This window comes from Empidonax traillii, unplaced genomic scaffold (genome assembly GCF_003031625.1).
Source record: "Empidonax traillii isolate 1590-97213 ecotype Southwest subspecies unplaced genomic scaffold, ASM303162v1 scaffold262:size680716, whole genome shotgun sequence".
In the NCBI taxonomy this organism is placed as follows: domain Eukaryota; kingdom Metazoa; phylum Chordata; class Aves; order Passeriformes; family Tyrannidae; genus Empidonax; species Empidonax traillii.
Genome location: NW_020955455.1, coordinates 318,628 through 346,287, shown reverse-complemented (window position 1 = coordinate 346,287; position 27,660 = coordinate 318,628). Strand labels below are relative to the sequence as shown.

General features: G+C 44.3%; 2 protein-coding genes across 4 annotated transcripts in view; one reads left to right on the top strand and one right to left on the bottom strand.

Annotated features, from left to right (window-relative positions):
• Window positions 1-7,262, bottom strand: part of DNAI1 (dynein axonemal intermediate chain 1) — a 143,579-nt gene extending 136,317 nt beyond the window's left edge. The window contains exon 1 of the mRNA XM_027889388.1: window positions 7,230-7,262. Within this exon, the coding sequence (XP_027745189.1) occupies window positions 7,230-7,262 (33 nt within the window). The remainder of the gene's footprint in view (window positions 1-7,229) is intronic.
• Window positions 7,263-7,871: 609 nt separating this feature from the next.
• The window catches only part of FAM219A (family with sequence similarity 219 member A), a 92,031-nt gene continuing 72,242 nt past the window's right edge, over window positions 7,872-27,660 (top strand). For 2 of the 3 annotated variants that reach the window (XM_027889401.1, XM_027889400.1), the window contains exon 1: window positions 7,872-8,101. In XM_027889401.1, the coding sequence (XP_027745202.1) occupies window positions 8,042-8,101 (60 nt within the window). In that variant the 5' untranslated portion in view covers window positions 7,872-8,041. The remainder of the gene's footprint in view (window positions 8,102-27,660) is intronic. The other variant, XM_027889402.1, reaches the window with a different exon arrangement.

Sequence of the window (27,660 nt, the reverse complement as noted above, 5' to 3'; positions counted from 1 at the left end):
TTCTTCTTTTTACTGGATCAATGTGTTACCCATAAACTATTATTAGAGGTGCAATCTTTTTGCTCTGACAGTTACTTCAGACATACATATGGTGTTCGTACAATAGGGAAGAGGTCACAAACACATCTGCAATACAAACAAAAAATAAACTATAACTGTGAATCAACATCATGATTCACTAGGCAAGATGTTTACAACAATGATTGGCCTTCATACCCATCTCTAAAATTCAAGCACATTATTACTGTTAAATTAGCTACAGAAAAAAAAAAGTGAACAGACTAATATTAGCATCTCAAAGAGAAGCATTCAGAAGTTAGAAAATGTGAGAATTAAGGTTGCTGGGGCAACCTTTAATTCATCCCATTGGGCACAGGCGTTATGATACACAGCTTAATTCCACAATGACACACTTGGTTCCCTGGCTTATGTCAGTTCTCCCAGGTTAAGTTACTACGAATATATTAGTTTTTGATGTTCAACGTCTAGAGTGGTGTTGGTTTTTCTGTAACTCGTAGCCTAAGTCAGACAGCCAACAAAGAACGTTTCAGTCCAAAGTTACCCTTTAGCCAATTCTAGACAATGTAAAGATGGCCTTGCTAAAAAGAAAAACAAAACAAAACAAAACAAAACCAAAAAAACCCCAACCAAACAAAAAAAAAACCACCCACAAACAAAACAAAACCAAACAACACCCCCGCAGTAAACAAACACCCCCCACACACACACACACACAACCCAAACAAAAACCCCAAACAAACAAATAAATAAAAGTCCCAAGTGTCTTCCCAAATCTTCCTAATAAACATGCTGCTATGCCTGGCTCTGGCTTTAAAAAACTATTAATTAATTAAAAGAGGAGTGTGGATAATCATGAGGAATATGTATTAGGAAAAAAAAAAAAGGAAAGAGGCATTGTTGCTAAGGAACTAAAGAATGGGCAGGGGGTATCAAGGACTTAAAAGGAGTTCCTCACCTCCAGGTCACCATCATAACCCTGGCCACTCTGGGAGGTGCTCCACTGCTACAGCGGAAAATGCCAGAGTCAAAATTTATGGATGCTAATCGTGTTTTATGCTGATGACTGTCTTACATTAAATAAATTAACAGATTACCCCAGTTTCAACAGTGAAAAGACATTAGAAGCCCATAACAGTCATAGTACTTAAATGAAGGATACAGAAAACTCAAGTGACTGTTCCTTTCTGGACCTTTTTTCCAGGGTGTGTTTATGATAGCAGCACCCAGGAATTCTTCCTTGGGAAAGACATCTACTATGCCACAAGACAAACTGACTACTGGTTACCACAAACATACAGTAATCTGACAGGATAATATAAATTAAGAGAGGAGACAGATAATATAAGTTAAAAGAGGAAACAGATGAAAAGTGATGCTTTCAATGTCATTTAATATTCCTTTCCCTTGCCACAGCACCCTGTAAATCAGACAAGCTACCAAGAGGTACAAATAGCTGTAAAATCAAGCCTTTCAGCAGGAAGTTTTTCTGTTGCTGAGAAAAAAACCCACACAAACAAACAAACAAACAAACACGCTACTAGGCTGGCATTTCCTATGACCTATCTTATTTCCACATTCCTAAAACCTGTAGGAGGAAAGAAAGTATTAAAGAGATCCAGTGTCTCCTGGAAGTTTTGAACTCAGCATTCTAGTAAACATATTTCTGGATTGCATTGCAGTGAGGAAAGTAAAAAATCATAACCATACACCTGAGTCTTGCTCTTCTTGCTTCATCTACGGTGATTATTGCTCTTTCTTTCTGTTGGTGATGTGACAGCCACTAATTGCTGATCTGAGACTCATTAACTGAATTTATACAAAACAGACAGGACTATCAGTACCTGCCTTCTTGAGTGAATATAAAAACTCTGAAGTTTTTTCCAAGTCCTGGAACAATCACAGCTATTTTCTTTTGAACATCTATTTTCTACATCCCTACTTTTCAACAATTTCATCCTCTGCTGCAGAAAACCTCTGACTTTACAATGGCAGTGATGCTGGTAAATAAACTGTCAAATCCTGAACTAGTGACTGCAGAAATCCCTCAGGAAAAAATGCATCCATCCCTCACATTCAGATCCAAAGCCTGCCTGACTAAACAAGCAGGAGATGGAATGATGTTACCACATGTGCTGTCCTGCCATCCAGGATAAGAGTCCCCAGTAAAGCCTTTGCTGGTTGGTGCATTCTTCTTCCATCCTGTCAGATTAAACTGCCCCTCCCCGACTAGATGTTGCAAGGGTTCACTGTATGGTGAGGAGCCAGACACCACAACACAGCACCTCCTTGAGAAATGTGAATTTTTTTCCCTACATTTAAAGCATCAGGTTGGATGAGTAGATCTGGATTTGTAGATCCAGCCTAAAGTGCCAGAAAACTCAGAGGCAGGGATGATGCAGGTTGGTCACTCCGCCAAGCTGAAGTGTCAGTTCATATTAAGCAAAATTTCCAAGGGCTGAAAATCAATTACATGTTAACAAAACACTCATCAGGGCAATGACAAACCCAAACTATATATTTTAAAGATTATTTAAAGAGATATTTCTGCTGCCTTTCTGTTCCTCCTGCTAGTTGTCACCATAACACAATCACAGATTGCTCCTGCTAAGTTTACTTCATCTTCCTGAGCAGAGACATTGTCATTCCCACTTCCTCTGCAGCACAGCACAGATGTTAACTAGTAATCTGGAGGGAAAAAAGAAGAGAAGCACACAGCTGCTTGCAGGATTCTAAAAGGAAGAGGTAGAGACATTATAAGAGCTAAGCTTGACATTTCTGTAAAACCATTTAATAAGCTTCCTGCTAGCTTTTTATTCTTGTTTTGAACATTAGCAAACTCCACAGTAAACCACCAGTTGGCAAAAAGGAGCAGAGAAGCACAGATGGAAACAAAGTCAAAGGAAGAAAAGTGACTTCCATCTTGCCCTGCAGCAGACATCCATTTGCACAAACTAGGGATGCCAATTTAAGAGGTATTTGCCAACACATTTTATAGTGTTTTCTGAGAAACACTAAATCGAATGTTTATTTTATATTCCACAGATAGTTAAGGCAGGTTTAAGAACCAGTGAGCACCTGCAAAAGCCTTTTCTGGGGCAAAAAAATTAAGGAAAATATAAAAAAAGTAAACTACATCTGATTGTTGCATGTTTGGGGAGGGGGTCTCTTTGCTTCTCTTTTCTAACTTACTGAATAGCAAAGATGCTGTTTACCTGTCACTGGGTGCAAGACCACAAGTGTAAGAAGAAATGCGTCGCTGTCCAAGTTCAGGTGCCTCCTTTACACTGCTTAAGTGACCTGCCTCTGACAGCGGGCTTGACCCTAAGTGACAGGACCAGACAGTCTGGTTTTTGCACACCGTAAATGAAAAGCTGGTATCAGCTAAGAAACCATAACCATATCCTGCTTCCCCCTGGGGTGGGTTCAGCCACAGAGGCACACACACAGTAGAAAAGGGTGCTCTCCACTGCCCACTCAAGGCTTTTCCTTGAGCCAGACAACAAATAGCAAAGGCATGGAAATCTGGAACAAGCATTTCCAGCAGCACACCTGGCAAACATGTTCCAAGAAACAATCTTAAAATTGTTGGCCGCTTTCTCTCACCACCCAGCACCACACGTGGGACTGACACCCTGCCCTACCAACAACTTTCTGCCGCACAGGTCAGTGTTTTTTAAAAACACCCCACTTCTGACCGTCCTGTTTGCCATACTCAAGGCTTCATTCTTCATAGGGGAGCCAAGAATCTCACTCATCCATTCCCTTCAGTCTGATGCAGGAAAGTTGGCTCATGCCTTCCCATAATTGTACATCCTCACAAAATGCTGTTGAGCCCAGCTGTGCATAGCACATTTCAGATGTGAAAGGAAGGGTGTTGTTGAGGCACAGAACGTACATAAGTATTGTTATTTCCAAGGTTGTATGGGGAACACAAAGATCCAGACATACAACACTATTTTAAGACTTTGAGCATTGAAACACATTCGTTATTAATGTGCACAAATATATAAAATCCTAAAGATTATAATTAAGGTTAGATTGAGTCAAGCGGTTCATGTGGGAGGTCACAAACTTTAATTCTGATGGTCAACCCAACTTTGACATATTTTCACCCATCAGGTGGCTGGAGACTGAACTGGAGGCAGAGGTCACCTGGATAAAGAGAAAAAAAAAAGAGAAATAAAGAAAGCAACTGGTGTCACAGGAGAAGGCAGTTGCAAGACAGGCAAAGAAGGAGAGCAGGCAATGACTACATAAGAGAGAAGGAGGATAAAAAAAGAAGAATGGAGTCATGAAAGCAGAAGAGGAGCTGGAATTGACATGTGGTAAAAGGGAACGACCTGGGAGTGTATAGGTAAAGTAGCTCAGCTTTGAGAAAAGTCTCAGGAACAAAATTTTCAAAGGTAAAGCAGTCAGCAGTGACAGACCTAAGAGGCAGAACAGAATAAAGCAATATATAAGAAACAGAAGAAGGAAGAGCACAGGGACAAGTGAAAAGAATATAAACTACAGTAAAATTCTTGTCAAGAACTGTAATGTGGACTTCGACTCACCAATTAATTTTACAGCGGCCTAGTAAATATCAAACATCAGGCCCTGATTGGACAGTGAGTAGTGCAAAGGTGCTCACTCCTCAGAATCACAAAACCACTGAGATGAGGACTGTATTTTGAGTCAGGGAAAATGAGGCAAAAGCCTCTGGATTCCGGAGCCAGATAGTCAACCACACAATTCTTCCACTGCAAGAATATTTTAGTAAATAAAAGACCCTGAAACAGCAATCAGATTTAACAAGCTCAAGGCAAATATGGGAGAGGCAATATAGGACAAGTTAAAATTAGCGTCTTCTAAGTTATTGTAAGAAATTTATGGGAGAAGCCAAATATCTTAAGAGTTTGAACAGTTTATGATGTTTTGAGAGCTTTAAAATAAAATCAATGCCTTTGCAGCACATTAATTTTTTCAAATAACATGTGAATCAAAGCTGTTTCGTCTCAGAGCATTTGAGATAATGGCGACCGCAAATGCCTGAAAATATTTATGTGAAAATTCTGAAAATTAAAGAAACTGAAATTCAGAGCAAGCATTTCATCCCCGATCTAATTTGTACCATTATTACTCAGTTTCATAATTTTACCATAAACATCTTCATTATCTAGGACTTGATGTCGGTTTTGTTTTTGAGTTTGTGCCCTTTGCAAATTTTATAGAGCCCTTTGCATCTCACTAATTACTAGTGCTTAGTAGGAGATCAGGAATGTCACAGTGATCCTCTCTCTCTTGCTGACTGCAAAGGGTAGGAGGGGATCAGATAATCAGCAAGGGTTGCTGCTCCCTCACTGAAAGAGCTCCTGCTGTTCAGACCTTGGTGGATTGCTCAGGGAGCTCAACTACTACCTCACAGCTCTGGGCAGTCACACTGATCCCTCTTTTTTATCCTTCTACTTCCCCGGATCAGTTATGGCTTTCTGTCATATGTTCTGGACAGAGGAAGCAGGTTCCTTGTTCTCAGTCACCTCTGGGACACCTATGCCGACCTTCTTCCTCCCACCCCAAGGATCAAACACGTGGGGGTTGGCCTAAACATGACAACAAAGGGGTTCTAATCATCTGCTTTTAAATCAAACACTTTGATAGTCCAGGAGTAGATGAGATCCAGGAATTAATCTGACTGAGCCCTTCACCCTGTGAGGGGATGCATGCAGACGTCCACACAGAGCCCAAAAGAATCACAGACACAGATCCCACAGCACAGTCAAGTTAAGGCCAGGAAGAGCAGCTCTTCATTGTCTGAACTGAGCAAAGACCAAACAGCAAAACAGAAGGGAAGCAGCAAAACTTACAGCTGGGTACAACTGAAAGAATTTTTTAGAACTTTGTAAAGAAAGGGATTCCATCCTGTCTGCTCAGTGTCCCTAAGAGACTCTCTGGCAGGCTGGAGGCACCAGTGCATTAAAACCTGCCTTGGAAGGGCTGTCTTATGCTGGAAGTGTGATGAAATGGCCTTACAATGACGACTGAGGACAGGGTGGAACAGCATGGAGATAGAGTGGAGGGTGCTGCAGCTTTGGGATGTGGTGGTTGGCCTGAATAGTTGTGAAATGCCACAGGACTCACAGGGTGACACCACAGGTAACACAATGCCCCAGAGAAGGGACAGAGTGACACAACTTGACGCAGCCAGGCAGTCAGCAGGGCCAAGGGGGCCTGTGCTGACCCTGTTGCTGCACCCAACCCTGGGGATTACAGCTCAGTGGGACAACCTCAGCTCTCAGCTCTGCAGAGGACTTGGGAGTCTTGGTGGGTGATAAGTTGACCATGAGCCAGCTGTGTGTCCTGGCAACCAGGAAGGCAAATGGGATCCTGGGGTACATCAGGAGCAGTGTGGCCAGCAGGTCGAGGGAGGTGATCCTGCCCCTCTACTTCACCCCAGTGAGGCCACATCTGAAATTCTGTGTCCAGTTCTGAGCTCCTCAGGACAAGAAAGACAAGGAACTACTGGAGAGGGTCCAGCAGAGGCCACAATGATGATGAGGGGTCTGGGGCATCTCTCTAATGAGGAAAGAGTGCAGGAGCTGGGCCTGTTTAGTCTGAAGAAGATTGAGAGGGGAACTCATCAATGCATACAAACATCTCAAAGGCAGATGCCAAGAGGATGGTGCCTAGCGACAGGATGAGGAGCAGTGGCCATAAACTAAAACACAGTAAGTTCCACCTCAACGAGAGGAAGAACTTTTTTGTGTGGAGGGTGGCAGAGCACTCGAATAGGCTGCCCAGGGAGGTCGTGAAGTCTCCCTGTCTGGAGACATTCCAAGCCCACAAGGACACATTCCTGCGTCACCCGCTCCAGGTGACACTGCCTTGGCAGGGAGGCCGGACTGGATGATCTGCTTTCCACAGGTTCCTTCCACTCCCAACAATTCTGTGACCCTGTGAGCCCAGAGGGAAGCGGTCTGGGCTGTACGCGGTGACGTCACTTGTGGCGGCTCCGGGGACAGTGACGTAACCGCTGGGATCACAGCAGGGGCAGCGCTCACAGCAGGGTCGCACAGCCGCGGCGGGGCTGCACAGCGCAGCTCCCTCCTGTGGGGCGCCGTCCCCGCTGCAGGAGGCTCTGCAGGGACGCCATTCGGGCGGGTGACGTCGCGGCACCGAAGGTGACGTCACCACGGCGCTGTCTCCACGGGAGTGCGGCGGCAATCCCTTACCTGCCGGCGCTTGTCGGCCGCCTTGGCGGGCATGGCCTCTTCTCACCGCAGCTGCCCCCGCCTCCCCTCACGACCCCTCACGGCCACCCCTCACCGCACCCGCCCGGCCCGTCGGAAGTTGACCGCGGCAGCCATGGCAACACGCCGGAAGCGGCGAGCGGACCAGGCGATTTCCCGGACACCCCTCCACGCTCCCCCCGAGGGAGGGAATGGTATGCCCCGGCAGCCGCTGGACACCGATCATCCGGGCCCCGAACCAGCGAGTGCGGCCCCGCCCACTTCATGAATATTGAAATAAGGGCGGGGCCACATGAGCGCCGCCGCCAGGCCGCTGTGGTGCTGCCCCCGTCCGCCTCATGAATATGCAAACAAGGGGCGGGGGCCGCGGAGAATCTGGACCTCGAACTGGAGATCTCCCCGCCCACTTCATCTAAATTCCAGAGGGGGAAGGGCCTCAGGGAACGCAGCATCCGCCCCCCAAACTATTGACAGCAGCCCCACCCATGTCATGAATATTCAAAAGCGCGTGGCCTCGTGGCCCACCATCCGGGCCCCGACTGGTGGCCGTGGTTCCGCCCCCTCATGAATATTCAGGAAGAGGGCGGGGGCAGCGGCCGGACCCGGAAGCGGCGCGGCTGAGTCACGGCGGCGGCGATGAGGCAGCAGCAGCCGCGGGCGGTGTCGTTGTCATTGTCATTGTCGCCGTCGCTGCCTGTGCCGTCCCCCGGCGCCTGAGGAGCCGCCCGCGCTCCCCCCCGCCCGCCATCCTCCCTGCCCGCGCTCCGCCCGCCGCGCCCGGCGCCGCCGCCACCATGATGGAGGAGATAGACCGGTTCCAGGTGCCCGCCGTGCGCGCAGAGATGCAGCCGCTGGTGAGGGGCGGGCGGGCGGGGCCGCGCTGAGCCCGAGCGGACACGGCCCCGGCGCGGAGGGGCCGCGCACAACCCGCTCCCGCGGGGCCGGCCCTGCGGGGGCGGCGGGGCCGCCGTTACATAACGGGGAGCCCGGGGAGCGCTGCCGCCATCCCCGGCCCTTCATCCCCCCCGGGCCGCTGCTGTGTCATCCCGGGGCACCCGCGCGGCTCTTCATCCTGCCGCCCCCATCCTCATCCTCCTCCCCCGGGGTGCCCCCGTGGGTAGCGGCGGCAGGAGCGGGCGGGGGCGGGCGGGCGGCTCCGCTCCTGCCGCGCTTGCGAGCGTTGCTCCTCCCGGAGCATCCCTCGGTGTTCCCCCGCGCAGGAGCGCCCCTGGGAGCGGTGGGAGGCGGCGGAGGGACCGGGGAACCTGGTGGGAGCAACGGGAGGTGCCGAGGGTGGCTGGGCTTTTCACTGAGATTTAGAAAATAGGAGAGGAAAAGGGCGGTGTTTGTTGCACAGCCCGGGCGGGGAGCGATGCTCCGCAGGGACGGGAGAGCTGCATGGGCTGGGGTGGGAAGTTACACGCGGTGCGAGGCTGCAAGACCTTATCCGAGGCTGGTTTTATAGCCATTGCCCTCGACGCTAAGGTGCAGTTAAGGAGATGATGCTCATCGTGTGAAAAGTCCAGGTGTTTTGCGAAGAAACGCCTGTGTCAGATTTAAAATCTAAAATAGTCTTGCTCACATGAAATGCTTTCCATAAGGAAAGCAATCTGTGAGGGTTTGTTGCCCTCTGCTTTCCCCGTGCCAGGACATGTGTTTTTCGTATCAGGATGTTTTTTCACTTCGCAGACACAATTATACTCAATTAATGAGCTCTGAAGAGCCTGACATAATGGTTACACTACTGCATGGGGCCCTGGGGAACCTTTGCGAGGAGGAAGTGTACTGGCTCGTGGGACTTGGCAGATGCCTAAATGGGCAGGTAGAATGGTCCTGGGCTCTTGGTAGCTTCTGAAAAGAGCTGGGGAGGAAGGCCAGCTGGCTGGCAGCCATGGGAGAGGCTAGACCATCATCAAGTAGTTCAAGACACCTTACGAGTATATGTAGCTCTTTTGCTTCGATGCCACAGGCTTGCTTGTGTATATGTTGTGCCCCAGAACTCTGGAATGTGTTTGTCCATTTCTGTTTCCCATCTGAGAGAGGTTCTCTTGCGTGTTCCCCTCCCCTTACTCCTCAGTCTGCCTCAGTCTCTGCTTGAAGCTGTGTTGTTATTTGTGACTTGGGACCTGTTGAAACACAGTTCACCTTGGCATTAAAGTGAAAGCTGGATAATGTGCTCACTCACTCAAGATGTTGATTCCCTTTGGCACCTGGAGTAAGCTAATTCCTTCTCAGTCTGATTGTGTGAGACAGGTATATGAAATGTTTGGAGAGGTGGAAAGAACTGTAATGAAATACTTGCACGGTTCCTCTTGGCAGCAGGTGAGGATAGGTTATTGACAGGTTCATGTTAGCACTGAAGTGCTGCTGAGATTTCCAATATATCAAACCATATATTGTTTAGAGTTGATGTATCTGAATCCTCAGTTCCTCGTTGCAGCTAGTGCTTGCAAGAAGCTGAGAGCACAATAATTGCCCTAAGAACAGAAAAGCTCTACAAGGTCTACAAAAAACAAATTCTCCCTCGGTGGCAAGAAAAACATTTCTCTCACTTGTGGGAGCGTTGACAAATTGTGAAAATATTCTTAGCTTGGTTTAGTTTGGGTTTTCTTGGTTAGTTGATTCTTTGGCTTACAACCTTTGTGGTGGGGCAAAAAACTGTCCTTACAAGCTAATGTGGGCTTGTGGCTCGCCCTACTCATTGTTTGTGTTTTTATCAAGCACAGGCAACAAATGTGACAAGAATGGCCCTCTATTCATGATATTGTCAGCATAGCAGTGAGAGTAGCAAGTGTGAAAAAGCTGTTGGCAGACAAAAAAAATACTCCTAAGTATTTTCTAGAAACTCCATAATGATAGTGGAAGAATGGAATTTGCACATATATGCATGTTTGCATGGACATTAACCAAGCAGAATCCAAAGAGGTTGTCTGGTCCAACCCTGTTGTCTCAGTACAGGATGTTGTGTTATGCAGCAGTAATAGTAAGCTTAGAAAACAGGTTTGCTTCAGCATCCAAGATTTAGAAAATTTTCACAAAGGGCTTTTACACTTGTATTAATAGAATACTCTGAACCTGTGCTTCAGGGCTGCAGTTCTTTTCCAGTTAAATGAGCTCACAGTGAAACCTTGTGTATGTGAAGGGCTGGGTGTGTAGGATTTTTCCATGTGCATGGAAATGGTGCCATCGGTCTCAGGTGGAACATAACATGTCTGGCACAACATTTTTGCTGTTTTCCTGTGCTTTGTAGTTCTTGTTCTGTACTTTGCAAGTAGGGACTGCAAGAATCCTTGCGAGTCTTTTTATGGTACTAATTTGCTTGGGTAACATGGTTCTGGGCAATACTGTTGTTTTGTTCCATTACAGTTACCATTTGTCCTGTCCCTGTCCCTGCCATCCTGTACTTTAAAGATGCTGTGTCTTAAACCCAGTTGACAACTAAACCCCTCACAACTCACTCTTCTCACACATCAGGATGGGGGAGAGAGTCAGAGGAGTAAAAGCAAGAGAACTTGTGTATTGAGGTAAAGACAGTTTCATAAGTAGAGCTAAAGGCATGCACACAAGCAAAGCAAAACAAGGAATTCATCCACCATTTTCTGTGGGCAGGCAGATGTTTGGCCATCCCCAGGAAAACAGGGAGGGCTCCATCACACCTATTGGTTACTTGAGAAGATAAACATCATCACTCCAAACAGCATCCCCTGTCCTTCTTCTTCCCCCAACTTCATATGCTGAGCATGACACCAGAAGATATGGAATGTTCCTGTGGTCATTTGGGGTCAGCTGTCCCATCTGTGTCCCCTTCCAAATTCTTGTGCCCCTCCAGCCTCCTCACCGGTGGGGTAGGGAGCAGAAAAGGCCTTTACCCTATGTGAGCGCTGCTCAGCAATACCTAAAACATCCCTGTGTTATCAACACTGTTTCCAGCACAATCCAAATCATAGCCCCATAGTAGCTACTGTGAAGAAAATTAACTGGTACCCCTGTCGAAATCAGCACAAAATGCAGAATAACCTCAGCATCTCAGCACCTCTTGTTTCTTCTTTCCAGCCTAAAAGCTTTCAGTTGCACATGGTCTCAGGGGGAGATGCAACTGTCAGTTCTTTTCCACATTCAGAGGGCTGAAGTAAAAGTTTGTTTTCTCAGGTTATAGGGGTCATTGTGACCTGCCACTGAACCTATATTTAAAAAAATTGTGTTTTGAAACATGATCCCCTGCTGAAAGCAAGCAGAGAAGAGAAGGTACCTTGCTTGATTTGAAGTGCACACGCTGCATGAAATATTTTTTCATCCTATTCAGACTGGATGGTATCCTAGGAAAGCACTGTTCCCTCTGAGTGCTGGACAGTATGAGAAGGGTGCTGTGATGAGATTTGTGAAGCTAGGCTTTACTCAAAATCCTTAACATTGTTGGCCAGCATGGGTGCTTTTGACTATCTGATCATCTGTGTAGATGAAGTGTCATCTTACCTTTTGATGTCTTTATATTGAACTCACTGCTGATCTGCCTAGAAACCATCTGACAGGCCTGCTGATCTGCCCATCTTCAAAATTAAGGATAGATATGGCTGTTAAATGCTGAAGGGAAGCCATTCTTAGAAAGCATCTGAAACCTTCCTGGACTCCTCAGCCATCAAACCTGCTGCTGATACTTGCACTATTTATTGATCAGCTGCCTGTCAGGGGTGATAGTGCATTAGGGTCTGGTGTCCACTGGCTGTACATCCTGACAATAACCAGTGTTGTATTTACAGAGCAGGGACAGAGAACCTGACATATCCATGGCTTTATGCAAAACTGAGTTCTTTTAAGCTCTAATGTGTCTGGTTGGGCAACATTCTCTCTTTGACAGCCTTGTCCAGCTGAGATCTGCATTGGTATCCTACTGCAAGGCTGAAGGCAGGACCTAACTAGCGCAATCTGGAGCTGTGTGCAGTACTGCTTGGTCTGACAAAGCCTACTAGGATCTCTGCTTGGCGTAGTTTCTCTCTGCTGATAACAAGTCATACAGAGATTGTGTTGCAGAGCTGAGAAGCATTTGGTCTGCAGGCTGCATGGTGGTCAACTCTGTCATGTGTGCACTCCTACCCGTTGCATCAAAGGCAGTGATGTGAAGTTAAGAAGGTGGGCACTCATTTATTCCTCCCTCCAGGCTGTTTGAATAAGCATTGTGAAGCCAGGCAGGCTGGCTTGACTCTGCATGACCTCTGCCACTGTGTTATGAGAACTGCTGTGTAACTAATGCAGACCCAAGGAAAAGTTCAGTGCAGGACTTAATGAGGCAGAGTTGCTGTGGGCCGATGGACAGAATGGCGTACAGACCCTGTTAAACGTTGTCGGGTTGCAAGATGGGTTGAGGCCTAGTGTTTCACATCTTTGAGAGACTCATTACTCTGCATGTTTTGATACTGTGGTACAATTCTGTACATAAAGACAGGCTGGTAACAGGCTGGTCGCATTCATGTGGTGCCACTCCATGAAAACAGGATGTCTGTTCTGATCTACATTTCCATTCTCAAATACGGGTGGCTTTTGCCTTTCATCCAAAAAGTCCCTGCCTCTTCAAATTAATGTGGACTAATTTACAGGGTGCTTTGTTTACTCCTAACGCTTAGTATCATGTCATCGTTATCAACATGATGCAAGCTCAACTGCAGAAACTCCGTTCTGCTTAGATTCAGTTTTTCTCCAACTTGACTTGTGGAGATTCTTCTGCACTCACAGAAAGGGCTTTCTTCCTTAGCTACTGGGTAGTGGTTTTTTTTCAGGTAAAGTCAATACCCAGTATTGCAGGGATGCATGGTGTTTCAGATTGTTAGCTAAACCCTTGCCAAATCCTTGGTATTTTTGTTAGAATGAAATGTGCTGAGTATGATGAAGTGGGGTTGTATCTTGAGTCTGCTGGTGCGTGGAACCCTCCTGAGCCTGTGTCTCTTGACACACCAGTCCCTGGCTGGCATTTGATGGCAAACTGGCAGGTGACGGTGTTGGATCACACGTTGCTCCCGTACACTGATACAAGCAGCTTCTGTTCTTAACAAGTAAATGAAATTGGAGTAAAAGCGCTTTTGCCCACATGGCACCAGTACAGCTTTTCCTAAGGAAACACATCTATCAAAGTGCAGCAGCTTCAGTGGAGCTTTGACACAGACTTCTGAGCCTTTGGCTCGTTTTCTGAAAACAGCAGTAGGAACGCAGTATTTCAGTTTCCCAGCTTTCAGCCCACATGAAAAATGGGAGCTCTTTCCAGAGAAATGGGTCTGGTGGTTCCTATATCTCCTTCTGAAGCATTGTGGCTGGCCTAGTTCTCTGCCAACAGGGACCTCAGCCTGATAGCTCTAGTTGTGATGATGACAGCCAACCTAAGGGTTTTGCTTAGCCAAATCCTACAGTGATACCGCTAGGTTTTTTAGCTGAGGTGCCAAATCTGCACTGGTTCTGGAGGTGTAAAATTTTCAGAAACTGTGAAGGTACAGAAGATGCATTTCTATACAGCCTGGATTTTTTTTAACATTAAAAAAAAAAAAAATATTATCTACTGGATACTTTGTTTTTAAAACACAAACTGTAATTTTAGTCAGCGGACAGCATGGGTGCTCAACATGCTTATAAAATTTGCTTTCTTTATTTTTGGAAAGTATTGAATATATCAGCCCAAGAAAGTTGTGCTGTGTGTTAAAAACTCTTTGTTTTTTCTGATGCATCCCTAAAATGGGGGAAAACCTAAGAATAGAAAAACAAAAGTAACTAAGAACCAAAAAGAAAGATTATACCTGCAGGGCTTAGAAGTAATATGTTAATATAACACTAGGTTTCTAATGCAGATACACAAAACCCTCATCTTTCTGGAAGGGAAAAAGCTTCTAAAATGAAAATGTCATCCTTGTATATATTCATTGTAATGTAGCCCAGGGGTTACACAGATGTATGTTTTGTAAATGCTTACAGTTCAGGAGATTTGTAATGTTGCAGTACTGTGAGGTCTGAAATAGAATTATTTCAGACAGTGCTGCTTTTAGTTAGCTTTTTTTTTTTGATGTGCTGTGGTGTCATCTGTAACAGTAGCCTAAAGATTACCTCCCTGAGTACTTCAGTTCACTGGGGTTCTGTCCTGTCACCTCCCTGTCCCGTATTAGGCCTGTGGTGCAGAGGCACGGAGACATTTTTATTAATCCCCCAGCCAGGCTGGAACTCCAGCAGTGATCCAGCACGACTCCCGAATGGTGGTGATGAGGGATGTGACTACTGTAGCTAGAGGATCACCTGTCAGGACACAGGAGCATGTTCTGGCTCTCACTGTGCTTGCAGGACCACTGCTGCTGCTTCTCCATTTCTTTGTACAAGCTCTGACTATGGTTGTTCTGTTAGTCATGTTTGGACATCTTTCTGGAGTAAAGGAAAGTGTTTAAAAGGAGGCAGTAAACAATTAAATCTGCACAGTCGCCTTTTGGGATTCTTCCATAATTCCCAAGAGCTTGTTATCTGTATTTTGATGTTAATATCTACTCAGGCAGCAATTTCTACCACTGATGTACCAATAGGTAGTGGCAGGTCCATAAGGAGATGAGATGAGCAAAATGCCAGGGCAAGGGAGAAGAACAAGTCATGCCTTCAATTCTGCAAGTCTTCATTCCAGGAAAGCCCTCAGGAAAGCTTACCAACAGGGCTTGTGACCTCTCTGGAGATATATCTTACTTTTGGTGAAACTGAAGACTGAACTTGATAAAGAAGAGAAGACCCCGTCACCTGTTCTGATCAGTAGGGCAGAGGATTAAGAGTGGAGCTGGCTAATGGCCATGCCTCATTTTTTCCAGACATTTTAAGACCTTGTCTGGAGTACTTGTCTGTTGGCTTCTGTGTAGATCAATTATTTGTCACTTTCCACAGACTCTAGAAATACATCAACAGTTTCCCCTCACACTCACACGTGCCATGCATCTTTGGTGAAGTCTTGTGCCATTCTGAGTTTAAGATTCCTATAAGGTTATTCTGTGTCTGTCACTATAAAATTGACATAGTAGTGATGCAGACATACAACTTGCAACTAATAAATCTGTCAGTCCAGCTCAAGCCCTGTGCAATCTGACCATTACTCTTTGAGTTTTAAAGTGTAATCTTCTGCAATGAACTGGTGTCCATTTTGTAGTATGCAAGAGAAAGCAAGTATTTGTTTCACTGGTTTGTGTCTGAGGATACTGAGTTGGAGTGAATGAAATTGTGGGTGGAAATTTGCTTAATTTTGAAGAATACCTCTTAGGGAATCTGCTCAGCTCTTGGACACATCCATCACCGATTCACAGGATACCAAGGTTTATTGCTTCAGGAAACTTCTTCACAAAGAAATGCTCTCCTAAATACACACAGAGCTAGCTGCCTCCCAGCTGCTTTTCCTAGGTGAGTTGCAGAATCATCTTAGTTGTGTACTGAGGAAAGTTTGTTATTTTTAGTAAAGCTGAAGGCAGCGCGAGTTACTTCTGTTGAGAAGAGCACTGGTTCTCTGAAGATGAATAAGACCTTATTTCCTCTACAGAAGAGAAAAGAGAGAATATTGGTTTTTATGTCTTAAAAAGTTATTCCAACTCTACTGGTGAGCTATACAGGTGAGTGGAGATGCAGCCTCTGCCTGTGAACAAGTTATTTTGCTAATAGTATTTCAGTTCTTCCTGAGCTTAGTAAGTTCTGCTGCATAGCTGCAGCTTTATTGCTGCTGTTGACAAATTGTCTGCCTGGAGTTAGTGCAGAAAACTTGTCAACAACATCGCTGTATAGGTCAGGCTATCAAATAACTATCCACCAAGTGACTCCTGTAACCCAGCACCGTTCCTGCCAGAGCACATTGTTTGCGCTCTGTGTGCAGTGCCGAAGCAGGTAGCACAAACGTACCTTATCAGTGATCGGCAATCTCTTTCTCCACAGGCTTCCCAAAACATGCTTCCAAAGTAGGCTGTATAAGAGCTTTTCTGCTGAGCTTCTCTTTCTTTCAGCATCCAGGACCATCAGTCATAAGTTGTTCCCCTTCAGGAATGGTATGGTGTCTTGCTTCATGCTTGTCTGATGCAGGTTTTTCTCAATTTCTTTTCAATGTCCTTCCTGAACCGACCTCCATTCGTATGAGCAGCTGATGTTCTGGGCTCTGCAGTGCTCAGTCTGTAGACAGTCTCTTTTCCTAATCCAGGCAGAACAGCAATATTCTAATTATCATTTCTCTTTTGCATGTTATACTGATTGCACGGGAACGTAGGTTAGTGATTTAGTACACACATATTCAAGCAAACTGCTTCCCTTGGTTATGTCTTGTTTCATGTTTTTGTTTGTATGTGGTCCCAGGTGAAAAACAATCTTGGTTCTTTCATCAACATTCAGGATGCTTATGCCGATCTAATGATAGTTTCCTCCCCAGTCCCCCAGTGAATTTCCATGAATAGCCACAAGAAGTTCCATCTGAGTATGAGGAAAAACTTGTATACTGTAGGGGTGGCTGAGCACTGGAACAGGCTGCCCAGAGAAGTTGTGGAGTCTCCTTCTCTGGAACCCACCTGGATGTGATCCTGTGCAACCTGCCCTAAGTAAACCTGCTTTGGCAGTGGGGTTGAAGCAGATGATCTCTAGAGATCCCTTCCAACCCCAAGCATTCTGTGATTTTGTGATATATATCACTGAGAGAGGTGCCAGGGCCCAAAAAACCCAGTTTGATCCTCAAGCCATTCCCTATATTAAGAGATCATCAACCAAAGAAAATGCGCAACAGCCATATCGGTGATTCTTGTTTACTCAGAAAATGTTTGAATTCTGTATAAGTAGAACAATTCCATAAGACAAATGGTAATGTTTGTGGCCATAGTTAGAAATCTCTGATTAAAAAGGCTTTTACCTGTAGTGTTTTACACAGTAGAGGAAAGTACTTACTACTTTAATACTCATGGGGCTTGTCCTCATTTGGTAGTGCCTCGATTGTGGGGCCTAATTTCTAATCTGACACTTGTTTTGTCGTGAGTTATTGCAAGTACCTTGAGGTGTAGTAAAAGACAAATTTCAAAATTTCCCAAGTCTGCAGAACCCGAACATCCAAGGAGCTGCTTGAGCAAACTGACCTGAGAAATGGGAAAGGGAGGGAAAGAGATGTGCATTGCATGGGGTTTATGTTGTTAATTGAAAAGTAGAAACAAATAGGAATGTTCCTAGCCAGAGATGGCATTGCAAAGCTTTTGTCTGGCATGATCTTGTGACTGATGCTTCTAGAAACAGTATGCTTCTTTGTATGAAACACGACTTTTTTCCCAACAACATGCATGTGATTCAAATGAAAAATACACTGTCTGTGATGGCCAGAGCAGACTCTCCTGCTGAACACCACATATAGATCCTGCGGGCACTGCTTCATCAGGTAATGCATGGAAATGGAAGATCATGCTGATGGAACGAAACTGGTGAAGGTTCACCCTCCCAGACTTGTGTCGTTTAGAGTAGGGGTCTGTGGTGTGCAGAAAAATGTGCAGTGCTCCTGTGTCCATACAGGGGCTGACTCTGCTGGAATAGCATCCCCTCTGCGGCAGCGCTTCCTCTCCTGCTTCTGTGGGACAGCTTTGTTCCAGAGGCAAAATAGATTAGCATAAGTACAGCCTGCGTCATCAAAATGCTCTCGTGTCTTTTTAGTTGTGGCATTGAGCCCTAATGGAGGCAAATGTGGATTTATTTTGAAAGCACAAGGCAGTGCACAATGCCTGAACCTTGTTTCTCATAGGATCCTACTGTGGAATTCATGTGGAGCAAGAGAAAGCCAAGCACAACATCCCATGAGACAAGCTGGAGGGATATGTGGACAGTTTGGGAATGGGAGTGTGTAACAGGGCTTTCACAGGATCAATGTGATATGGAAACAGCAGGAAAGCTTTTTTTTTTTAAGCTTAGGATTCCTAAACTTCAAAGAATCTTGCAGAAAAATTGTGTTGCAGTCCAGGGAAAGACTTAACCATTCCTCTCTCCCCCTATCAATCTCTTTTAGGCCTGTGGGTCTGTCTGGATCTCGAATCTTAATTTCCCTTTATATAAAGGGGAAAAAAAAAGTGAATAGGGAGTTCTGAGAATAGTTACAGGAACAGCATGTTCACAGGCTCAGAAGATGGAGGTCACCCAGTCCACTGGAGCGTGTAAAAGCTACACTTCACTTCGGGTTGTTGGCAGTTGATAAGCCAAGGAGAAACTGCTGGCTAGTGATTCCGTTTCTGATAATGTGTGTGTGTGTCTGAAGTTGGATCAGATTCTGGTTTTGATCACTGCACGACGATTAAGGGGAAATGGGTATGGTAAAGGAGTTAGAACAAGTCCAGCTTTTGTTGAAAACATGTTGTGACACATCTTTACTGAGATTTAACTGGCAGGAATTGCCACTTCAGGATGCTAATGGAAAACCTGAAGATACAGAGTTCTGCAAAACAGTAGCAGTTCCTCTGCTGCTGTGATGGAGTAAAAAGTCATACTGCTTGCCTTCATCATTTTCAGCAGAGCCACACCCTTCAGTGGATGTACCTCAGAAAGCATTTCACAAATGCACTTCTGTGAAAAGAATTTCTTGTACTTCTTGCAAAAATTAGGGCAAAGTGACTGTGAAAATAACTGAGATGATCCATGCTGTGCATGTAAGAATTATTATAAAGAGATTATCTGGTTATAGGAGAATGCTTTATTTGGATTATATAGCTACATAGAATTTATAATCCATGCTTTCTGCAGAAAAAAAGCTCTCTCATGCTGCAGTGGGAAATGTCAGATATAAGCTTTTATTAACTCTAAGGTTCTATATTTGCAACATTGAATTCTCAAAGATTAATCTCTGAATTTTGGGGGGAAATTTCTTCAGGTAGAGACCAACCCAGAAAAAAATAGCTTAACCTCCCATAAGGTTAGCTGCTAGCACACATTAGAAGTGCTTCTGTATTGACTTTTAGAGGTGCAAAGATTGCACTGCTTGCCGCTTGGTTTGTGACTATAGGCTGTGCTTGATCTGACAGATGGATTAATTAGGTGCACACTTCAGCTCTTTTCAGTGACTGGGACCCTGGTTGTTCAGTCTGCATATGAGATGGAGAACATTAAGTGTCTGTTGTTGCCAAGACACCATCCATCTCTCCAGCTCTGAACTGGAAACTAGTATTCCATGACATAGACTCCAGTAGTGCCATAGCTTTCCCTTTAATCAATATTTGGTACTATGTGCCTGTATAGCAGGGCTGGTTTTTGGGGGGCTACTGGTTAATAACCGAGCTGAATGATCATGGATAATTCTGTAGAAGAGCTGTGGGGTCATTATGTTGTTGCAGATGTTCTTGACTGCACAAAGTTCTGACAGCTCTTGAAAATCTTAATTGCTTTGAGGATCAAACACTTTCTGTTTTCTGATTTGTACTTTTTGAAAGATTCATCAGAATTATAGGAACTTGCCATGAGTTTTTTTCCATAGATGTGTAGGAAGTCAGAACCAGGTCCTGATGCGTTTTTGTTGACTCCTTCTTTCTAGGCCAGCTGATTTTGGGGTTTTGAAAGATTTTTCAAATGGCCACTGAAGTCTGGCTTGCAATTAATTAATAACTGGAGAAAGCTGCGTTCTTTTACCACAGGTATCCTCCACTGCTACCTCGGTTGGTAGATATTGCGGAAGCACCTGCCGGGAGACTTTGCATAAATTCAGAACTCATTAACATCACAGGGAATTACCAGCAGTCAAGTGCAACAGTGATAACGTTTTCATGCTGACGCACAGAGGGCCAGGAGGCATGGATGAAGCAGGTCTATTAAATATCGCTCCAAGCTTGTTGTTCTGAAGTGTATTAGACCCTTGCTGAGTTTTTATCCCCTTGTTGTTGCTAACTTATGCTTTGGGTTTAGTGGGGCTGAAGAACTTTCTCTTAATAGTCTGAAGCTGTACTTCAGGCTGTGGTCTTAACTGATAAACATGACAAATACTGTAATTTTTCAAGGTTAGAGTCAGTTCATTCTTTTTATTATGCAAAGGTAGAAGTGCTCTTCCTTGGGCATTACTAGGGCATGGCATTTAATTCTACTGGTTGCCAATGATGATTAAAAAAAAAAAAAGGTTCATCTTAACTTGTAAATCATACTAAATTTAATGAGGATCCCTTCCAAATTATTACTTTGGTAGTTTCAGTAGTCCTCTTTTGACCTTTTCTTTCAAAGTAACCACTACAATGTGTCTGTATAGTTTTCAGATAGACCTATGTCTGCTCTTCAAAGACAGGGCTGGTTCCCTGGTGCCACCCATCCTGTATTGCAGTGAATACTGAATGCCCTTATAGATTTGTCATTGCCACCAGCATCCTCTCAAACTGCAAAATATTGTTACGCATGTGGAAGTACCATCCTTCCCTCCAACAGTCTGCCGTCAGTTGTGTCAGTTGCCATTCTGCATTGCCGGGTCAGATTTTTCGAAAGCTAGCTGTTGTCCTTCCCTGAGTTTCCGGGGAAGTTTTGCTGTATTTGTCAGCATGGCCTCCAATTAATGCCTCAAGTGTTTGCCCGCAGCCCAAGTCTGTTGTAAACAGACACTGAACTTGAGTCTCACAGTGGATCAGCTGGCGCAGGCTGATCCTGTGCTCGGGTGGTGAGCACATACAGCACTCTAAACCAGAGCTGCCTGGTCAGCTTTCAGTAGGGTGCTGCAAATCTGTGTTCCAGACAAGTCCTTTGTACATTTGTCCCTGTCACTTGAGTGGTGGTGGCGTGTACAGTCCCCTTCTCAAGAGCCACCTATCAGGCATGGCCTAGGCAGGGTAAAAACTTGTATGGTTAGGATTCAGATTAATTCTCTTCTAAACGGTGTCAACAGTTCAAGTTACAGACTTCTAGAAGGATCAGATGGATGCCTTCTGAAGTTATTTTAAAAGTTATTTTAAAATTACTTTTATCTTGCAGAAACTTTAAAAAAAAAAGCACAAACACATGTAAATATAAAAAAATTTAAAAGAGGAGTTGTTGCAACTCTCGCATGAGGAAAGGCTAAGGGCATTTGGATTATTCAGCCTGGAAAAAGGAAGGCTTCATGGTGACCTAATTGCGGCTGCCCAGTACCTAAAGCAGCCTGCAAGACAGAGGCTATTTACAAGAGCATATGATGATAGGGCAAGGGTTAATGGCTGCAATCTAAAAGAGAGTAGGGTTAGATGAGATATTAGTAAGAAATTCTTGACTATGAGGGTGGTAAGGCAGTGGAACAGGTTGCCCAGAGAAGCTGTGGCTGCCCCATCTGGAAGGGTTCAAGACCAGATTGGACAGGGCTCTGAGATACCTGGTCTAGTGGAAGGTGTCCCTGCCCATGGCAGGGGAAATTGGAGCTAGATGATCTTTAAGGCCCATTCCAGTTCAGAAGAGAAAGGGCTAATAAACCACTGAGGTTTATTTAAGAATTGTTTTACTGCCTGGTGGAGGACAGCAAGTGGCTCTGTAAATCTGGCCCTCTTTTAGTTTGGCAGATCACCTGGAAAACATTGACCATGTCCAGTGAATATTTCAGCCTAAATAATGTTTCCTGACTTGAGCTGCTACCCTGAAACTCAACTGATTTGCATCAGGAAGAGCAAAAACTCTTTTTAGGACAGAGAGGTGTGCTGAGCAATGCATGCACATCAAAAAGCTCTGAGAGCAAAGGTGTCTTCAGGGATGGAAGGGTTGATCACTGCATCTCAGCACCAGTGATGGAGGGGAAGAGAGGGAATAACATCTTAAGGAGTCTTAAGGAGCCGTTGTCCCATGATGTGTGTGGATGTCTTGGTATTGCTCTACCATTTCTGCTCAAACCTGACTGAAATGAAGCATGATTTTCAGTTGCACAGAATTAATGGACTAGTGATAAACCTGCATGACCCCCAGCATAAAGAAGGTCTGTATCCATCTCCTTATATACCTTAAAAGATACAAACCGCTTTCTGAAAATGAACGAGCTTGTTGCTGTGAGATCTGAGTGGGGAATGCTGGTTAAATGTAAAATCTGTGTACACACCACCTTCTCTTACTGAGGAAGATTACAACAAAGGAAATGACACCTTGGGCCTGTTCCTCAGGAGCTCTGCAGATATGATGGGTCAAAATCAGATTTTGTTTTGAAATTGAGTGCTGTGCTTCTTATCAGAAGTTTATGATAGTGTAAATGCCACTGCACAATTAAAATTAATCTGTATCAATATTAGTCTTACTGTCTTACCTTGTCATAGTTCTAGCTTCAGGGAAAATTGCATGTCATTAGTAAATGGAGTCCATATGTAAATAAAACAAGATATGGTTGGATGCTGGAAACTGCAACACCTCAAAGAGTTCTAATCAAATTTGGTGAACTGTGCAGGGAAAGTTACTGTGGGTATGCAAGGTAACACACTGTGCCAGTCTCTTGGGTAACAGCCATTCCAGGGGACTTGTGCCAGCTGTGCGGAGCTGTGTTTGTGAACTCCACGGTTGGTTTGCTCTGCTCTTGCAATCCCTGATGTGTCAGTGCTTTTACCAACTCCCCTAACCTTGGTATTGTTTTGTGTTATTTTAAAAAACTCTTGCTTTTATCACTTTTTTTGTTTGTTTGTTTTTTTGTTTATAGAGGTCTCTCCTCTCTGGTGTTGATAGAGTTCTACCACTTGCTATCATGATTTGATGCTGAATGGAAGTTTCTCTTTCAGCTTTCTCTCTGGTCTCCTTTCTGTCATGCCTCTGAAGTCAAGAAATTAAAAAAAAAGAAAAAAAGAAAAAAAGAAAAAAAAAAGGAGAAACGTTGCCTTTTTGTTTTGTTCCAAACCTCAGTTGAGAGGTTGATGAGAAGACCAACATCTTTCCTTGAAATGTACCTTTTTACCACATTGGCATGAAGGAATGATTGAGATTCTTATAGCTACCACTGCAGGAAAGATTATTTGTACATGTTGCTTTGAGTTATTGAAGTGTAGTAACTTCTGGTAGGAAAGATGTGATCAGTCCTACTGGCTGAGCATCCCTCCAGTTTTCACTCAGGTACTGGTGCTGGCTTTGTACTGCAACAAGCTTGTGTTGCCTACTGGCTGTTTCCCTTCCAGCAGTATTTGTCATGGGTGAAATACTGGAGCTATAAGTGCCCATGCAAGCACGTGAAAGAAAGGATTGCATGACATTGCTCTGGTGAAACAGAAGGGGTTTCATAGTGCATTGGCTATCAGTAATAGTGCTCAGGCTTTTCAGTTTAAGGAAAACCATGTGCAGTGGCCAGTTTTTAATATCCTCAGCATCTGTTTAAGCTCTTTTTGCACACGTGTGTAAACTTAGCTGCCTTGCACGTGATGCAGAGTTGCTGTGTGCTTCTGTCACTTGTTCCACGGAAAGTTGTATGGCCACAGTCTTGAGTGTTATAGCCAGAGATGAGTTTGTGGTTATCCATGCCAAGAAACATCATAGGACAAGATATTGACCAGCCCCAGTGTCAGGGGACGTATGTATGCTATATATTGAGGGACTCTTGTGCTAAAGCTTTTGTAAACAAACCCATGATAATGGGTTAAAAGTTGCTGGTAAAGCAACTAGTCAGGATTCCTTCTGATCTCTAGGGGACCTGCCCTTAGAAGAAGTCCTTATCTCCTCATAACTTGAAGAAAGATTTCTACAGATGTAGCAATGTCAGGACATTTCTCCCTACAGCTCAACCACAGGGTAGCATTTACTGTGCTGGATGCCCCTTGAATACAGGGGCCAGGTTGTAGCAAGAGGAACAGACAGTATTATTTAGAGTGCTTTCTCAAAAATATTTTCCCTGGCTTTTACAGAATGTGCTTACTGTGACACATCCTAATTTTAATACAAACAGCTCCCTTCTGGATACCTAATGTTATCTAGAAAACAGGCAAGAGATACAGCAGCTTTCAGGGCTTGGTATTTAGATTGGAGAAATTAAGCTGCATTACAAGGTTCAGTGAACAGGAACATGGACTGCCTTGTGATGGCTTTGTTGCAGGCTTGCCATCTGGCTAATTATCCAGCGGATGGTGGGAGGCCTATGTGGCAGTTCCTTTGGTACCTGCAGGGCTCTGACAGGTTTGGGTATGCTGGAGTACTTCAGGGCTTACAAGGTAAAGCCTTCCTGTAAACTGTTGTTTTGCTATTTTGGCACAGCAGGTACACACTTAGCAGTCCAAAGAAATCAAAAGGTTGTGGACCACTCCCAAAACACATGTGGGACATGTGTAGGCAGTGTGTGTCTGATCTGTGGCCACCAGGTAAAACTACCACACCTGCTTTTGTCGTCTGTTTTTGCCTGTGTTGCCATTTGTGGCTGGTAAATTATTTCCACCTATCTGGTCTTGCCTTAAGAAATGTTTCTTTGAGGACATTCACTTAAGAGTTGGACCAGGTTATCCTTGTGGGTCCCTTTGAACTCAGGATATTGTGTGATTTTATGATTCCCTGTTTAAGGTAAAAATTGTCCTGAAGCTCCATCCACTGTTGTCTGCTGAAGGGCTGTTATAGAAACAAAGCAAAATCTTTCTTCTCTCCTCCAAACTGTTTGCATCTGTCCTATCTGTGAACCTGTCTCTACTAAAGAGCTATCGAAAAAGGGGTGAACCTGGACAACTGGTGCTGAAAGGTTTTTGTTCTGTCCCAAAATGTGTGGGAGGTGGGTAAGAGGCACAGAAATCTCCCAAGAAGTCAAAATCAGTAAAATTTTCTGGTCAGTGCAGGAGACTTTTTGCCCAGACTTCTAGGAAAGAGGCTTATGGTCCACCTGGGGTGATGTACCTCATTATTGTGAGAACTGTCATACTGTTGATCTGCTGTAGCTCTTGTTGGTGGCACACTGGGCTTCTGGAGGGCCTGCTGGGTCTCAGAAAAGCTCTAGATAAGAAACCTCTGCTGTACAGAGGAAGAGGTAGCAGACAGTAGAAACCATAAATTTAAAGTCTTTCATATAAAATAAATGGTTGTTCGTTGTAAGTTTTAAACCTTCTATATCCAGTGTTGATAAAGAACAGGATAATTTTGTGGTGCTGTACCACCATATCTTTTAAATATTCTCAAGTCTGGGTGTTAGAAAAATAGCTCTTGAATCTGATAGTTGTACTTAAATATCAGCTCTATGTAAAGAATAATGTCTGATTAGATGTGCACTCAGTTAATATTGATTAAAATTGCAGTCTCAGTTAAGGAGAGTCTGCTGGTAGTGCCCTTGTGTTGCTATGGGCAACCAACATGTTGTAAACTTACTGAATATTAGATTTATATTTAATGTTTCCATTGTCTTTCTGGTGCAAACAAGGTTTCTTCCCATAAATGAAGAGAGCTCTGACAGCCCTTTGAGGACACTGAAGCAATGCTAATGAGATCAGGGATTTAGATGTCTGTTCTCCATTGATTATTTTTTTAAATGTTTTTCCACTGTGGAACAGATTTTCTGTTAAAGTCTGTCTTTCTCTTGCTTCCTGGGTGGTTGGGGCAAACACATTGGATCCACACAATGCCTACCTTCTGTATCTAAAGTTAAAAAATGGATTTGAGGTTCACATTTCAGCAGTGCCTTCTGGCAGGTCTCTATCTGGAGGTATTGGCCGTTTCCTAAGAAACCAACAGGGCAGATGAGCGTGAAAGGAGATTAAATTAATAAACTGTACACATGAACTTTCCACTGGAGCTCAGCAGTTCATGGCTCTCCTGGAAACAGTGAGAATTTTCCACTGAAAACAACCCAAAGAAAAATCAGTCTATTAGGCAATGAAATGGTGTAGGGAACCTTACAGCTCCTGAGAGCTGAGGACTCATGTTCCAGAGGTGATCCCTAATGTGACCTTGCAGCACTGATTTTTGTCTTTCTACCCTCTAGTTCTTCTTGCTGAAGTCGGGTGGTAGCCAGCAGCCATTGTAGGCTAGAAGGAGTGTTCTGCAGTAGTGAGGTCCACATCTCCTGTTCTCCCTGAACACTGGTTCTCTTTTTCCTGCAGAGGGGATGCTACAAGCTAACTTGTTACAGGACCTACAATTCTGAAATTGTTTTAATTTTATATAGCCAAGAACTATACAGTCACAAATGTGACTTTATTAGAGATACAAAGTATTTCTGTAACAATTTTTCCTCTTATAACCTAATGATTTGGCCGAGTCCTTTAGCTGACTGGCGTGTGATGTAATTATCTCTTTGACTGTGAGCTATGTATCATTTTATTTCAATTGGTTTCCTAAGTCTCTTTCATAGAAGGAACCTCCTGCTCAGTATGGGATATGATGTGATGTGGGGAGCTGTCGGTTTCACCCTGGTGGTAGCTGTTAAAACCACGCGGGGAAAATGAATGGGTATGTGGTACTGTTCTCCTGTTCCAGGAACACCTGAGGGTGCATCTGTGCTGTAACCACATCGACACTCCAGCACAGGGTAGAGACACCTGAATTAATGTTAAGTTAAGCATCTCTGTCCAGACATGCCAGCATGGAGCCTTCTGCAAGGTCTGTCCCAAAAGTCAGGTAATTTAGCCTTCAGTAAGCTTTGTGCTTTTTTTGATGAAAATAAACCTCAGGTCACTTGTTTAAAGCTCAGTGGAGTTGGCTTTCAGCTACTCTGCACTAACTCAGATAGTAGCAAGTCCCTCAGAGCACTGAAATTTTTTTAGCCACTTGAAAAAGATTTGCCTGTAAGCTATGTGAGAGTGCTTGCTGGTCATGCAGAGGGTTGTATTGCCTCTTGGTTACATGTCCTCTCTTACTAATGAATTCAAACTGCTTCCAACAAGGCTACTTGTGTAGAGATAGTCAGGGGAGATTATTTTATGTTCACTTGTTTGGCTTTAGTTCTACGTGTCCTGAAGGATGTGTTGTGTAGGTAACTACAGGAGTGGCAGCGTGGAAAGCTGACTGCAAGTAGCTTTGTTTAAGAAATAGAGAAGAACGTGGTTTCTCTTAATAGTAACTTTCTGAACTAAACCGTAATTTCCAAGTAAATTCTAAATGCTTCAGAATATTGCACAGAGTTATGCATCTTATTTGTTCAGGGCAGTGATTACTGGGCTCAGCTTTTGCAGATTAACAGTATCGCCTGCTATGCTGCCATGTTCCTCCGAAAAACCTGTTTTGGAGGTGTTTCAGGTGAAGGGTTTTTTGCATTCTGCAGCTGTTGAGAAAGTGTTACAGAACAGGGCAAGCTGTGGGGATTGGCCTTCGGAATCTGATTTTGATTGAAATAATTTTACTTACTAAACGTTTTTCAAATAGTTTTGATGATTTCTTCAGGTGGCTGCTGTGCTGCCGTGGTGCTCTAGGCTCTGGAGACAGCTGGAAACGATGGAAAGCCATCAGATAAGAGTTTTAAATTACCTTTATGCCTTAACTGTGCCTATAAAATAAGTAAGTGAATGAGTAGGCAAACAGACTGAGGTGGAGATTTCTCCAGATGTTTGTGGAGGGCCGTGTT